The sequence below is a fragment of the Spermophilus citellus genome (genome assembly GCF_964194105.1).
Source record: "Spermophilus citellus genome assembly, chromosome: 1".
Taxonomy (NCBI): Eukaryota; Metazoa; Chordata; class Mammalia; order Rodentia; family Sciuridae; genus Spermophilus; species Spermophilus citellus.
The window spans coordinates 220640267-220657310 of NC_138182.1; the positions used below are offsets into that span (position 1 = coordinate 220640267).

A 17044-nucleotide genomic window follows, 5' to 3' on the forward strand; every position below is an offset into this window, starting at 1 on the left:
CTTAAGGGTATTTCTTACCTATTGATTTTCTGAGAATTCTTTAATACAGGAGCCATGAATTCATTAGTCTTGCAGGGATGAAGTACAAAAAAGGGTTGCCCAAGTATTGGATGTTCCTGTAAGAACCAGAGTTGGTCCAGAATTGTCACTGAGGGTTACTTTGAAAAAGTTACGGTATACCTTATATATAAACAGAGATACGATAAATTGTGGTACAAAGGTGTATTAATAATTATAATGCAAAAAAATAAGAGAGCTCATGTATAATGGCATAATTTGGCATGAACATACTTTATGTACAGAGTTATGAAAAATTGTGCTGTGAATGGATAATTATGAATGTAATTCATTCCACTATTGTCATGTATGTAAGAAATAAAAAAATGAAAAAGTTACAGTAGATAATCTGGTTTACTTCTTCAAAATGAAGGGTTGTCTTGAATTCCAAGTTACTGAATTAGCATACAGGTTGATTTCCTATTTTGAAATATAATTTATAATCCAAATGTGAGAGGTTGGTGAGAATGAAAATTCATTGATAAAGGAGTATTGTGTGAGGTGCGTGGATTTACAAACTATAGATAATTTTTTTCAGTTTCCTCTGTTTCTTGGCTAATCTATCTTTTTGGACTACAATTCTCTTTTAGTTTGTCTTCAGGGATGTCCAGGAAGCCCAGTACCTTGACTATGCATTTCACTCATCTCTGTCAATGGTAAAGGAATCAAAATCATCCCCTACTCTTAATTTCTCTTTCCTGTTTATTTCCTTGGTTTCTCCCAAGCTTACAGGCTGTTCCTATATGGTAAAATCTCATATGATATAACTCCATTTCCTTTACAAAAGAAAAATTGGATATAAGGTATAGGTTAGACTGCTGCTGGTTTTGAGATGGCCATCATTTAGTAAGCAATAGGAAGCCCTATAAGGCTTCTATATTGTAAGTAAACTTATACAAAGATTATCAACACAAAAAAATTTATTGATGATAAGTTCATCAATTTTACATTGTGGATTAAAAAGTGTGGCACACACCACAATTTCAAATAGCTATGGTGTCCAGCCAGATGACCCAAAGGGGGAATGACAGTTAAATACACCAACAGCAACAAGGACTACTACCAACAGTTTGGACCAACTGGAGAGTGCTGCCATCTAAGGCCATGCTTGCTACTCTGCTCCAGCTGATAGTGCCATGTGGGAAATTGAGTCCAGCATGCCAGACCTCATTTGTCAAAGAATTGTAATGCAAAAAAAAAAAAAAATAGTGTTACCTTAGATTAGGTAGAGGGAACTGAAAGGAGGGGAAGGCAGGGGATATGGGGATAAGAATGATAGAAGAATGAAACAGACATTATTACTTTATGTATATATGTGACTATATGACCAATATGATTCTATATGTACACTCAGAAAAATGAGAAATTATATCCCATCTATGTATGATATATCAAAGTATATAAGTGTGGGGCTGGGGATGTGGCTCAAGCGGTAGCGCGCTCGCCTGGCATGCGTGCGGCCCGGGTTCGATCCTCAGCACCACATACCAGCAAGGATGTTGTGTCCGCCGAGAACTAAAGAAAAAAATAAACATTGGAAACTCTCTCTCTCTCTCTCTCTCTCTCTCTCTCTCTCTCTCTCTCTCTCTTTAAAAAAAAAAAAAGTATATAAGTGCATTCTACTGTCATGTATAAGTAATTAAAACAAATAAAAAATTTAAAAAAATGCCAGAAGATCAAAAGTTCATGTAAAGCCTCCTATATTTAAATATTGGTACTTTTTAAAAACATAGGTGAGCCAAATACAACAGCTGTATTTGAACTAGAGGCTGCCCAACTGCTTCTCTCGAATTCTCTTAGGCAACTCGTTGAGAGTTAAACTCAGATCTGCTCATGGGAAGAATCATGTGGTTGTTCCTGCTGCCTCCACCCTCAGCCCCAAGCATTCACATCTGCATGCATGGGCCTACACTCACTCACAAGAACTGGGACAGCCAGTTGCATTTGTATTGGTGACATTGGGAGTGGAGATTTGGGGGTTTGTGTGGAGGGAAGAGTTGTCCATTAATAGTAGACTGTTGTATGATTCTGTGTGCCCGGCCTGGCATTTTTTTTCTCCCCAAATGCCACCTCTAAACATCTTTGCCCAGTAGCTTGATTTTTCCAGCTAAGGGTCAGCCTCCTCCATCCAGCTCTTTTTCTATCTTTTTCCCAGCCCTAACTGGACTCTGGGGTCACAGTTCAGATGTTAATTATGCCTATGGCAAGTCTCCTGTCAAGTTTTATTCTGGTTTCTCTTATCTGCCTTAAATTAATATCTATTTTATATATGTTATATATAATATAAATTATATATATTATAAAATTCACCTTTTATCTGTTTGCCAAGAACAGTTCTGAATATAGTTATAGAGATAAGCAAAGTCTCTGATCTCATGGAACTGATTCCAGTATAGGAGACAGCCAACAAACACAGATAAATACACAAGATAATCCAGATAGTAAGTGCTATGGGAGAACCTAAGAGGGTAATAAAATTCTGGAGGGATCAAGGTGATATTAGATTTGGTGAAAAGGAAAGCCTTACTGAAGAGATGTGCAATGGTAAATATTTATATCCCTCAACCCAGATTCAGGTGATGAAATCCTAACTCCCAAGGAGTTAGTATTAGAAGATGGGGTCTTGGTTAGGTTTTGATGGGAAGAATGTTCTCAAAAATGGACCCAGAGGGCTCTCTCCACTCCCTTCTTGTTATGAAAGTACCCAGCAAGAAGACAACCATCTATGATCTTACACTCCCTAGCCTATAGAACTGTGAAAAATAAATGTTGTTTAAACCACCCATTTTCTTATGTTTTTGTTGTAGTAGCCTGAACAGACTAAGACAAGGTAATATTTTTGCAGAAATCAGAATGACAAGAAAAAGCCAACTGTGCAGAGGTATGGGGACACAGTGTAGAGGCCAGAAGACCCTAAAAGAAAGTGAGCATAATAAATGTGCAAAGGAAGCCAGGTATGGTGGCACACACCTGTAATCCCAGCAACTCAGGAGGCTGAGGCAGGAGAATCACGTGTTCAAAGCCAGTCTCAGCAAAAGGCGAGGTACTAAGCAACTGAGTGAGACCCTGTCTCTAAATTAAAATACAAAATAGGGCTGGGGATGTGGCTCAGTGGTTGAGTGCCCCTGAGTTCAATCTCCAGTACCAAAAATTAAAAATAAATAAATAAATAAATAAATAAATAAGCAAAGGAAATACAAAAGAACTTTAGAGTTATTCTGGGCCAAAATAAATACTGTTTAGAGGGTTGAGATCTGAAAAAAAATAAATGTAGTCTAAATTCATTTTGGATAACTTATACAGTTTTTAGTGGAAGGAATAGCAACCCATATAGCAACTCAATCATACTGATATGAAGACATATTACCTTCTTGATAAAATAAAGCCTAGATCTCCATGATTGCCTTGGACAGAAACACTTATAATGGGGAGAGCCATGTTAATTATATAGCCTCCACTCTCTTCACTCTCTCTCACTTCCCTTGGAGATTAGCATGGCCACTTTCATATTGATCTCATAGGGAAACTCCTCCAACATTGACCATTCTTATCTGGCTTCCCACAGCTGAGGCACAACAGACTGTTCAAGCAAGATTTTACTAAAAGTTTGGGAATACTGAACATGGTAATATTTTGTTCTTAAAGATCCAGACTGGGGCTCTCAGGCTCCTTTGAGTCATGTGGAACACTGGCTAGGTCTTCCCTTCCTGGCCTATATATGATGGAAACACAACTCCCACCTAAGAGCGTCTTCAAGAATCATCACCCCTCACAATTGAGTTTCCTTGGGAACTTAGTGACTCTTATAAGGAATGGGTTCATGTACAGTCAAGACCTTGCTTGCCTCTTGTTTACGGGTGTAGGGCCTACCTTTTGAAGACCTCAAAAAAAAAAAAAAATAACACATGCCCACGAGGCACACAGACATTCACAGTACAGAAGGCCATTGTCTCAGAACAGACTTAGGATCAGATCACACTGTATCTCTGCTCATTTGATGCTGCTTAGTGAAGACCTGAACTTTACTTCTATAACTTATCATTTGCCCATTCCATATAACAAGTAGGTAACAGTATGCCTGAGCTCTGCCTGTAGTTATGACTCTTTGGGGCCAAGTCCTATTCCACCACTTAGTAGCTGTGAGTTTAAGGGAAAATACGTTAAGCATTTTATGTGTCTATTTTCTTATCTGATAAATGAGGCTACCACAATATCTGCCTCACAGATTGTGACCCTTCACTGAGATCAAACTAGAAAGTATGATGAACAGTGCCTAAAAGAGAGCAAAAACCTAATTGGCTATTATTATCCAACTCCTTCATATCCAACAGACAAAAATGAAAGCCATTCAGAAGGTGGTCTTATGGTAAAATCAGACCTTAAAAACCTTATAGTACATCTATCCTTAACTTCATTGAGACCTCATTTCTATGTAATTAAATAGAATAAATTAAAATAACTGTCTTTAATAATTGGAAGTTTAAACTTCAGTTGGATTTTAAAATAAAAATATATCATTTTGGTAAAATGCTTTTGGTTAAACAAGATCAAGCTATGAAATGTTGATCAGCTTAAAGTAGGAATTGTAATATATATATATATATATATATACACACATAACATAATTTATCTCTTTTTTTTTACAGTAGAATGCATTTTGACATACTGTATATAAATGAAGCACAATTTCTCATTCCTCTGGCTGTACATGGTGCAGAGTCATACTGGTGATGAATCATACATGTTTATAGAGTAATAATGTCTGTCTCATCTACTGTCCTACCCATCCAAACCCTACCTTCACTGCCCTATAAACAAACCAAAGTTCCTTCATTCTTCCCTATCTCCCCTCCCTCACTATGGATCAGCATCCACTTATCAGAGAAAACATTTGGCTTTTGGTGTTTTGGGATTGGTTTATTTTACTTTGCATGATATTCTCAAGTTCCATCCATTTACCTGCAAATTCCATTTTTCATTAAGGATAAGTAATATTCCATTGTGGATATGTATCACATTTTCTTTATCCATTCATCTATTGAAGGGCATCTTGGTTAGTTCCATAGTTTAGCTATTGTGAATTGAGCTCAATAAACATTGAGGTGATATTAGATTTGGTGAAAAGGAAAGCCTTACTGAAGAGATGTGCAATGGTAAATATTTATATCCCTCAACCCAGATTCAGGTGATGAAATCCTAACTCCCAAGGAGTTAGTATTAGAAGATGGGTGAGACCCTGTCTCTAAATAAAAATACAGATAGGGCTGGGGATGTGGCTCAGTGGTTGAGTGCCCCTGAGTTCCATCTCCAGTACCAAAAATTAAAAATAAATAAATAAATAAGCAAAGGAAATACAAAAGAACTTTAGAGTTATTCTGGGCCAAAATAAATACTGTTTAGAGGGTTGAGATGTAGTATGCCGACTTTAAGTTCTTTGGGTATAAACCCAGGAGTGTGATAGCTGGGTCAAATGGTAGTTCCATTCCAAGTTTTCTGAGGTATCTCCACACTGCTTTCCATAGTGGCTGCACCAATTTGCAGTCCCACCAGCAATGTATGAGTGTGCCTTTTCCCCCACATCCTCAACAATACTCATTATAGCTTGTATTCTTGATAATTGCCATTCTGACTGGAGTGACATGAAATTGTAGTTTTGATTTGCATTTCTCTAATTGCTAGAGATGATGAACATTTTTCCACGTTTGTTGATCAATTGTATTTCTTCTTCTGTGACATATCTGTTCATTTCCTTAGCCCATTTATTGATTGGGTTATTTGTTTTTTTTGTTTTTTTTTTTTAAGTTTTTTGAGTTCTTTATATATCCTGGACATTAGTGCTCTATCTGAGGTGTATGGTAAAGATTTTTTCCCATTCTGTAGGCTCTCTCTTCACGTTATTGATTGTTTCCTTTGTTGAGAAGAAACTTTTTTGTTTGAATCTATCCCATTTATTGATTCTTCATTTCGCTTCCTGCACTTTAGGAGTCTTGTTAAGGAAGTCAGGTCCTAAGCCAAAATGATGAAAATATGGTCCTACTTTTTCTTCTATTAGGCACAGAGTCTCTGTTCTAGTGCCTACATCTTTGATACACCTTTAGCTGATTTTTTGCAGGGTGAGAGATAGAGGTTTAATTTCATTTTGCTACATGTGAATTTCCAGTTTCCCCAGCACCATTTCTTGACAAGGCTATCTTTTCTCCAATGTATTTTTGGTGTCTTTGTCTAGTGTGAGATAGCTGTATTTATGTGGATTTGTCTCTGTGTCTTCTATTTTGTACCATTGGTCAACATATGTATTTTGGTGACAATACCATGCAGTTTTTGTTACTATGGCTCTGCAGTATAGTTTAATGTCTGGTATTATGATGCCTCCTGTTTCACTCTTCTTGCTAAGTATTGCTTTGGCTATTATGGGCCTCTTATTTTTTCAAATGCATTTCATGATTGCTTTTCCTAGTTCTATGGAGAATGTCATTGGGATTTTAACAGAAATTTTATTAAATCTGTATAACAGTTTTGGTAGTATGGCTATTTTGAGAATATTAATTCTTCCTATCCAAGAGCATGAAAGATCTTTCCATCTTCTGAGATCGTCTTCAATTTCTTTCTTTACCACATACATAAGCTTTTAAGAAAAAAAATTATAAAGAAATAATAACAGGAGAGAACTATCTGCTGGGGCAGAGTGAAGAGTTCAGCACATCCTCTCCAACAAAAATAAAGAAATAACTGAATGAAATTGTCAAAAACAAACACTTTCCAGATTCTGGAAATCAACCAGGGGCAAATAAAAATTTTGAAAAGTGTTTGCAGAACTTCAAGTTAGAATCAGAGGGAATCTTCAGCTTTCTTAGCTAGAAATTCTATTTTCATATCCTCCCACCTGGCTTGATTCACAGGGAAGTCTGACCAGGGTAGGGCTGGCCCTAAGTACCAGTAGCTGTGCTGCCTTGATATCTAATAGACAGTGAAAACTATTTGTTAGCAACATTGTCAATAAAAATCACAAAATAGGTGCTAAATGAAAAGGAGAAACCACAGCTCTACCCAAAGAGGTTGCAGTCCCAGTAAAGGTAGGCAACAGACAAGCCAGATATTTAATGGAAAGATCCTGGAATTGAGGTAGTTGCAGAAGGGCAGGACAAATTCTGTAGACATCCCTGGCTGATGGGAACTATACACATGTACAAGAAAGACACAGGAAGATCTGATGGGAAGTAAAAGCTAAGGCCAATTTGAATGCTTCCTGAATTTGGAATGTATTCCTAACCTATACACATCCATCAGCAAAAGAGGGAGGCCTTATGGACTTGAGGTATTTGAGCACAATCTTTCTCCAATCATTGTCTAATCAGCAAGCTATATAGATACAGTTGGACGAGACAGAGGAAGGAAGGTTAAAAATCAAAGAATTAAAAAATTAGCAGAGACAGCAGTAGCCATAGTTACAGGAGAGACGAATTCTGCAGATAAAGCCCAGGAAAGTTACTGAAAGAAACAAAACAGCAGCAACAATAAAAGAAAGACAATCTTTGATGAAAACTATTAGAATCCAGAATTGCTGGAATATATTATTTAAAATATCTAATTTTCAAAGAAAAATTTTTAAAAATGCAAAGATACCAACTGTAATACATTCAAAGGGGGAAAAAAAGAAGTGATTAAAAAAAAAAAAACAGACAATCTGACTGAGCTGGGCTCAGGGGTGCACAACTATAATCCAAGCAACTTGGAAGGCTGAGGCAGGAGGATTTCAAGGTCACCCAGGCCCATAAACATAGGGAGACCCTGTCTCAAAATAAAATGTGCAAGGGAGATAGCTCCATGATAAAATGCCCCTGGGCTCAATCTCCAGTACCAAAACAAAACAAACAAATGACAACAATAACAACAACAACAACAACAAAAACCCTGACTCTGAGTGAGTCCAGATGTTAGATTTAGAAAGAGTCCAAAGCAGCTATTACAAATATGTTTAAAGTATTAAAACTATGCGTACAGAATTAAAAGAGGAAAATTATGACAATGACTCTACAAAGATTAATGTCAATAAAGATATATAAACTACAGAAAGAACTAAATGGCAAGTTTGCAATTGAAAAGTACAATACCAGAAATTTTTAAAAAATCACTATGTCCAAGTGCAGTGGCACACACCTGTAATCCCAGAGGCTAGGAAGGGTGAGTCAGGAGGATCACAGGTTCAAAGCCAGCCTCAGCAACTTAGTAAGGCCCTGAGCAACTTAGTAAGACCCTGTCTCAAAATCAAAAATAAAGGCTGTGTGTGTGTGTGTGTGTGTGTGTGTGTGTGTGTGTGTGTGTGGTGGGATGTAATTCAGTGGTTAAGTGCCCCTGGATTCAATCCCTGGTATTAAAAATAAATCACTAGGTAGGCTCAACAGTAGATATAAGAGAGCAGGATAAAGAAGAGTGGCCTTAAGATTTATTAATAGAAAGTATTCAATCTGAAGAATAAAGAGAAAAACATGCAGAAAAATATGCCTCAGAGACCTGTGGAACACCAATCCTATTAGCATACATGTAATAGGAATCTGAGAAGAAAAAGAGAAATGTGTCAATAAAATATTCAAAAAAATACTGGCCTAAAACTTCCAAACTTTGATAAAAACACTAATCTGTGGATCCCAAAAGCTCAATATACTCTAAGTAGAAACAGATATCCACACCTAGACTCATCATATTCAAATTGCTAATGGCCAAAGACAAAGTCTTTGTGTGTGTGTGTGTGTGTGTGTGTGTGTGTATCTTATTTAATTTTGACTTTAAATAAGCAAATTTGGAATTTCAAAAAACACCGTGGACTCAACACATACATATGCAATTCACCAAGACTATAATTTTTGTATTTTCCTTACTTTCAGAAAAAAGGCTAAATAGAGACTAGATACAAACATATAATATTAATTTGGGTGTACAGAGGTATTCATTTAAATAATTTCTCTTTTATTTTTATTACATTTTTTGAGTTTTTTATTTATATATGACAGCAGAATGCATTAAAATTCTTATTACACATATAGAGCACAATTTTTCATATCTCTGGTTGTATATAAAGTATATTCACATCAATTTGTGTCTTCATACCTATACTTTGGATAATAATGATCAGCATATTCCACCATCATTAATAACCCCATGCCCCTCCCTTCCCCTCCAACCCTTCTGCCCTATCCAGATTTCATCTATTTCTCCCATGCTCCCTCTCCCTATCCCACTATGAATCAGCCTCCTTATATCAGAGAAAACATTCAGCATTGTTATTTGGGATTGGCTAATTTCTTTAGCATTATATTCTCCAACTCCATCCATTTACCTGCAAAAGCCATGATTTTATTCTCTTTTACTGATGAGTAATATTCCATTGTGTATATATGCCACATTTTTTATCCATTAATCTATTGAAGGGCATCTAGGTTGGTTCCACAGTTTAGCTATTGTGAATTGTGCTGCTATAAACATTGATGTGGCTGTGTCCCTGTAGTATGCTGCTTTTAAGTCCTTGGGGTATAGATGGAGGAGAGGGATAGTTGGGTCAAATGGTGGTTCTATTCCCAGATTTCCAAGAAATCTCCATACTGCTTTACATTTTGTCTGCACCAATTTACAGTCCCATCAGCAGTGTATGAATGTACCTTTTCCACCACATCCTCTCCAACACTTATTGTTGTATGTATGCATAATAGCTGCCATTCTAATTGGAGTGAGATGAAATCTTAGAGTAGTCTTGATTGCATTTCTCTAATTGATAGTGATGATGAACGTTTTTCCATGTAATTATTGATTGATTGTATATCATCTTCTGAGAAGTGTCTTTTCAGGTCCTTGGCCCATTTATTGATTGGGTTATTTGTTTGTTGTTTTTTTTTTTTGGTGTTTAGCTTTTTGAGTTCTTTATATATCCTAGAGATTAGTGCTTTATCTGATATGTGAAGGGTAAAGATTTGCTCCCAAGATGTAGGCTCTCTATTCACCTCACATATTGTTTCTTTTGCTGAGAAGAAACTTTTTAATTTGAGTCCATCCCATTTATTGATTCTTGATTTTAATTTTTGTGCCAAAGGAATCTTATTAAGGAAGTTGGGGCCTAATCCCACATGATGGACATTAGGGCCTACTTTTTCTTCTATTAGATGCAGGGTCTCTGGTTTTATTCCTAAGTCCTTGATTCATTTTGAGTTAAGTCTTGTGCATGGTGAGATTTAGGAGTTTAATTTCATTTTGTTGCATATGAATTTCCAGTTTTCCCAACAACATTTGTTGAAGAGGCTATCTTTTCTCCAATGCATGTTTTTGGCACCTTTGTCTAATATAATTGTAAATTTGTGGGTTAGTCTCTGTGTCCTCTGTTCTGTACCATTGGTCTACTAGTCTGTTTTGGTGCCAATACCATGCTGTTTTTGTTACTATTGCTCTGTAGTATAGTTTAAGGTCTGGTATAGTGATGCCACCTGCTTCACTCTTCCTGCTAAGAATTGTGTTAGTTATTCTGGATCTCTTATTTTTCCAGATGAATTTCATGATTTCTTTTATTTCTATGAATGTCATTGGAATTTTGATCAGAATTTCATTAAATCTGTATAGTGCTTTTGGAAATATAGTCAGTTTGATAATATTATTTCTGTCTTTCCAAGAGCAAGGTAGATCTTTCCATCTTCTAAGGTCTTCTTTGATTTCTTTCTTTAGGGTTCTGTAATTTTCTTTTATTTTATTTACTTATTTTTTATTTATATTTGACAGTGGAATGCATTACAATTATTACACATATAGAACACAATTTTTTCATATCTCTGGTTGTACACACAGTATATTCACACCAACTCGTGTCTTCACAATTGTACTTTGGATAATAATGATCATCACATTCCACCATCATTAATAGCCTCATGCCCCTTCCCTTTCCCTCTAACTCCTCTGTAATTTTCATTATATAGATTCTTCACCTCTTTCATTAAGTTGATTCCCAAGTATTTTTTTTTAAAGAGAGAGTGAGAGGAGGAGGAGGAGGAGGGAGGGAGGCAGGGAGAGAGAGAGAGAGAGAGAGAGAGAGAGAGAGAGAGAATTTTTAATATATATATATTTTTTTTAGTTCTCGGCGGACACAACATCTTTGTTGGTATGTGGTGCTGAGGATCGAACCCGGGCCGCACGCATGCCAGGCGAGCGCGCTACCACTTGAGCCACATCCCCAGCCCGATTCCCAAGTATTTTATTTTATTTTAGGCTATTGAAAATGGGGTAGTTTTCCTCATTTATCTTTCTGAGGATTTGTCACTGATATACAAAAATGCCATTGATTTTGGGGTGTTGATTTTATATCCTGCTACTTTGCTGAATTCATTTACTAGCTCTAGAAGTTTTCTGATGGAAGTTTTTGGATCTTCTAGGTATAGAATCATTGTCAGCAAATAGTGAGAGTTCTTCTTTTCCTATCCATATCCCTTTAATTTCTTTCATCTGTCTAATTGCTCTGGCTAGTGTTTCAAGAACTATGTTAAATAGAAGTGGTGAAAGAGGGCATTCCTCTCTTGTTTCAGTTTTTAGAGGGAATGCCTTCAATTTTTCTCAATTTAGAATGATGTTGGCCTGGGGCTTAGCATAGATAGCTTTATGATGTTGAGATATGTTCCTGTTATCCCTAGATTTTCTAGTGTTTTGAACATAAAAGGGTGCTGTATTTTGTCAAATACTTTTTCTGCATCTATTGAGATGATCATATGATTCTCATCTTTAAGTCTATTGATGTGATGAATTACATTTATTGATTTCCTTATGTTGAAACAACCTTGCATCCCTGGGATGAATCCCACTTGATTGTGGTGCATGACTTTTTGATATGTTTTGTATTTGATTTGCCAGAATTTTACTGAGAGTTTTTGTATCTATGTTCATTAGAGATATTGGTCTGAAGTTTTCTTTTTTTGATGTGTCTTTGCCTGATTTTGGAATCAGAGTGATATTTGCCTCATAAAATGAGTTTGGAAGAGCTGCCTCTTTTTCTATTTCCTGAAATAAATTGAAGAGTATTGGTATTAGTTCTTCTTTAAAGGTCTTATAGAACTCGGCTGTGTATCCATCCGGTCCAGGGCTTTTCTTGGTTGGTAGACTTTTGATGGTGTCTGCTATTTCATCACTTGAAATTGATCTGTTTAAATTGTGTATACCATCCAGATTCAATTTGGGAAAATTATATGACTCTAGAAATTTGTCAATGCCTTCAATATTTTCTATTTTATTGGAGTGGGTTTTCAAAATAATTTCTAATTATCTTCTGTATTTCTGTAGTGTCTGTTGTGATATTTCATTTTTCATCATTTTTGTCAGTGATTTTAGTTTTCTCTCTCCTTCTCAACAAAATCTTAAAAGAAGCATAAGATAAAGTACTCCTCACATGAAAAGGAATAACACAACAGTGGCTGATTTCACATCAGTCCAGAAGGCAGCAGAGCAACATATTTGAGGTGCCAGAATAAAACTTCAAACTATAGCTGAGAATTCTATATCCAGAAAAACTATCCTTCAAAAATGAAGTTAATATGAATATATACCAGGAAAATAGACTTACTTGCTGGTAGATCTGCCTTATGAAATTTACCAAAGGAAGCCAGTAAATATCAGAAGATAACTAAAATCCACAAGAAAAAAATGAAAGCCTTATAAATGGTGAATAAGAATTGTTTTCTTCCCATAGTTTCTTTTAAAGACACATGATTATACAAGCAAAAATTGTAACTATAAGTGTTTATAATGTACATGAACATGATATACACAACAGAAAGAGTACTAAGGAAAGTGGCAGAATCAAGTCCACATTAAGTTGTGCTTTCATTGCTAGAATGCTTTATAAAGAAAACATGAACAATCAATCAAGAATGTTGATTTTGAGAACATTTGAATAAAAAAAAAACTTCTACTTCTTGTGCAATAAAACCTTTAAGTATGCTGTTAATCATGACCACTATTATAGCAATGTGTCAAAAGCATCCATCATTAATTACATGTTTAAATCATACATGGTTCAGTATCCAAAACTTCTAAAATGTATTTGTTTCTCTTAGATGTCACAAATTAACCAAATAATTAATTATTTTTTTAATACAGAGAATTAAATGTTTTTTTGAGATGGAGTTTTACTATGTTGCCCAACTGGTCTACAATTTCTGGGATCAAGTGATCTTCTAATGACAGCCTTCTGGATAGCTGAGACTACAGGCATGTACCACCACACTCAGTTCAAGAATTAATTTTTCAAACACTCAAAATAAATTCTTGTCTCTAAATACAGGTATATCCTTTATCCAAAATTCTTGAGACCAGAAGTCTTTCAGATTTTGGAGTTTTTGGATTTGGCAGTATTTTCACAGACTTTGTTAAGTGAACATCCCTTAATCCAAAAATCCTAAATCCAAAATGCTCCAAAATCCAGAACTTTTTCTTTAAAAAATTTTATATATATTTTTAGTTGTTGATAGACCTTAATTTTTATTCATTTATTTATATGCAGTGCTGAGAATCAAACCCAGTGCCTCACATATGACAAGCAAGCGCTTTACCACTGAGCCACAACCCAGCCCAAAAATCCAGAACTTTTGAATTTTGGAGAATCCTCATTCCATATTTTTGGATTAGGAATCCTCAACCTGAATACAGGGTTTCTGAATATACAGCCTTGAGTTATGAAGAACATAATATAATAATGCCCATATTATGTAGAAAAACATCAAGTTTCCTCAGATATCATATATTCTCTCTTTCACTCACTTAGCAAACATTGAATCTTCTTGTCTGATAATTTTAAATTGACTTAAGCCCAACTCAAGGTGATGCTGTGGAAGTCACAGAATTCACAGTTAGTATAATGACCTGAGCCAATACTTAATTTTCAGTCTCATTCAATCAGCTGATCCTAAAAGCTCAGCTATTTGTATTCAGATCAACTAGAGTAGAGAATCTGCAAATAATTTGAGGAATGTGATCAAGTGTAGATAATCAATCTGGATAATATTCTCCCAAAGCAATTTTTTCTACAATGGAGATTTTTTTTATTGTTGGTTGTTCAAAACATTACATAGTTCTTAATATATCATATTTCACAATTTGATTCAAGTGGGTTATGAACTCCCATTTTAACCCCGTATACAAATTGCTGTATCACATCAGTTACACTTCCATTGATTTATATATTGCCATTCTAGTGTCTGATGTATTCTGCTGTCTATCCTATTCTCTACTATCCCCCCTCCCCTCCTTCCCCTCCCCTCCCCTCTTCTCTCTCTACCCCCTCTACTGTAAATCATTTCTTCCACTTGTATTATTCTTCTCTTACCCCTCATTTCCTCTTATATGTAATTTTGTATAACCCTGAGGATCACCTTCCATTTCCATGCAATTTCCCTTCTCTCTCCCTTTCCCTCCTACCTCTCATCCCTGTTTAATGTTAATCTTCTTCTCAAGCTCTTCGTCCCTACCCTGTCCTTGGTTACTCCCCTTATATCAAAGAAGTCATTTGGCATTTGTTTTTTAAGGATTGGCTAGCTTCGCTTAGCATAATCTGCTCTAATGCCATCCATTTCCCTCCAAATTCTATGATTTTTTCATTTCTTAATGCAGAGTAATACTCCATTGTGTATAAATGCCACATTTTTTTTATCCATTCATCTATTGAAGGGCATCTAGGCTGGTTCCACAATCTTGCTATCGTGAATTGTGCTGCTATGAACAACGATGTAGCAATGTCCCTGTAGCATGCTCTTATTAGGTCTTTAGGGAATAGACCGAGAAGGGTAATAGCTGGGTCAAATGGTGGTTCCATTCCCAGCTTTCCAAGAAATCTCCATACTGCTTTCCAAATTGGCTGCACCAATTTGCAGTCCCACCAACAATGAACAAGTGTACCCTTTTCCCCGCATCCTCTCTAGCACTTGTTGTTGTTGGACTTCATAATGGCTGCCAATCTTACTGGAGTGAGATGGTATCTTAGGGTGGTTTTGATTTGCATTTCTCTGACTGCTAGCGATGGTGAGCATTTTTTCATGTACTTATTGATTGATTGTATGTCCTCCTCTGAGAAGTGTCTGTTCAGGTCCTTGGCCCATTTGTTGATTGGGTTATTCGTTATCTTATTGTCTAATTTTTTGAGTTCTTTGTATACTCTGGATATTAGGGCTCTATCTGAAGTGTGTGGAGTAAAGATTTGTTCCCAGGATGTAGGCTCCCTGTTTACCTCTCTTATTGTTTCTTTTGCTGAGAAAAAACTTTTTAGTTTGAGTAAGTCCCATTTGTTGATTCTAGTTCTTAACTCTTGCGCTATGGGTGTCCTATTGAGGAATTTGGAGCCCACCCCCACAGTATGTAGATCATAGCCAACTTTTTCTTCTATCAGACGCCCTGTCTCTGATTTAATATCAAGCTCCTTGATCCATTTTGAGTTAACTTTTGTGCATGGCGAGAGAAAGGGATTCAGTTTCATTTTGATGCAAATGGATTTCCAGTTTTCCCAGCACCATTTGTTGAAGATGCTATCCTTCCTCCATTGCATGCTTTTAGCCCCTTTATCAAATATAAGATAGTTGTAGTTTTGTGGATTGGTTACTGTGTCCTCTATTCTGTACCATTGGTCCACCTGCCTGTTTTGGTACCAGTACCATGCTGTTTTTGTTACTATTGCTCTGTAGTATAGTTTGAAGTCTGGTATCGCTATACCGCCTGATTCACACTTCCTGCTTAGCATTGTTTTTGCTATCCTGGGTCTTTTATTATTCCATATAAATTTCATGGTTGTTTTATATATTTCTACAAGAAATGCTGTTGGGATTTTGATTGGCATTGCATTGAACTTATAGAGGACTTTTGGTAATATTGCCATTTTGATGATGTTAGTTCTGCCTATCCATGAACAGGGTATATTTTTCCATCTTCTAAGGTCTTCTTCTATATCTCTCTTTAGGGTTCTGTAGTTTTCATTGTATTAGTCTTTCATCTCTTTTGTTAGGTTGATTCCCAAGTATTTTATTTTTTGGGGGGATATTGTGAATGGAGTAGTTGTCCTAATTTCCGTTTCAGAGGATTTGTCGCTGATATACAGGAATGCATTTGATTTATGCGTGTTGATTTTATATCCTGCCACTTTGCTGAATTCATTTATTAGCTCTAATAGTTTCTTTGTAGACCCTTTTGGGTCTGCTAGGTATAGAATCATGTCATCTGCAAATAGTGATAATTTAAGTTCTTCTTTTCCTATTTTTATGCCTTTAATTTCTTTCATCTGTCTAATTGCTCTGGCCAGTGTTTCGAGGACTATGTTGAACAGAAGTGGTGAGAGAGGGCATCCCTGTCTTGTTCCAGATTTTAGAGGGAATGCCTTCAATTTTTCTCCATTCAGAATGATGCTGGCCTGTGGCTTATCATAGATTGCTTTTACAATGTTGAGGTATGATCCTGTTATCCCTAATTTTTCTAGAGTTTTGAACATAAAGGGATGCTGTACTTTGTCGAATGCTTTTTCTGCATCTATCTAGATGATCATATGGTTCTTATTTTTAAGTCTATTGATGTGGTGAATAACATTTATTGATTTCCGTATATTGAACCAGCCTTGCATCCCAGGGATGAATCCTACTTGATCATGGTGTATAATTTTTTGATATGTTTTTGAATCCGATTTGCCATTATTTTATTGAGGATTTTTGCATCTAGGTTCATTAGAGATATTGGTCTGTCGTTTTCTTTCTTTGAAGTGTCTTTGTCTGGTTTAGGCATCAGGGTGATGTTGGCCTCGTAGAATGTATTTGGAAGTTCTCCCTCTTTTTCTATTTCCTGAAATAGCTTGAAAAGTATTGGTGTTAGTTCCTCTTTAAAGGTTTTGTAAAACTCTGCTGTATACCCATCCGGTCCTGGGCTTTTCTTAGTTGGTAGTCTTTTGATGGTTTCTTCTATTTCCTCTATTGTTATTGGTCTGTTTAGGTTGTCT

At 36.1% G+C, this 17044-nt stretch overlaps 1 protein-coding gene across 4 annotated transcripts in view; it reads right to left on the minus strand.

Annotated features, from left to right (window-relative positions):
- The window catches only part of ATG10 (autophagy related 10), a 300282-nt gene that overhangs the window by 3384 nt on the left and 279854 nt on the right, over positions 1–17044 (minus strand). For all 4 annotated transcript variants that reach the window (XM_081294504.1, XM_081294501.1, XM_081294502.1 and 1 more), the window contains one exon: positions 19–116. In XM_081294504.1, the coding sequence (XP_081150630.1) occupies positions 19–116 (98 nt within the window). The remainder of the gene's footprint in view (positions 1–18; positions 117–17044) is intronic.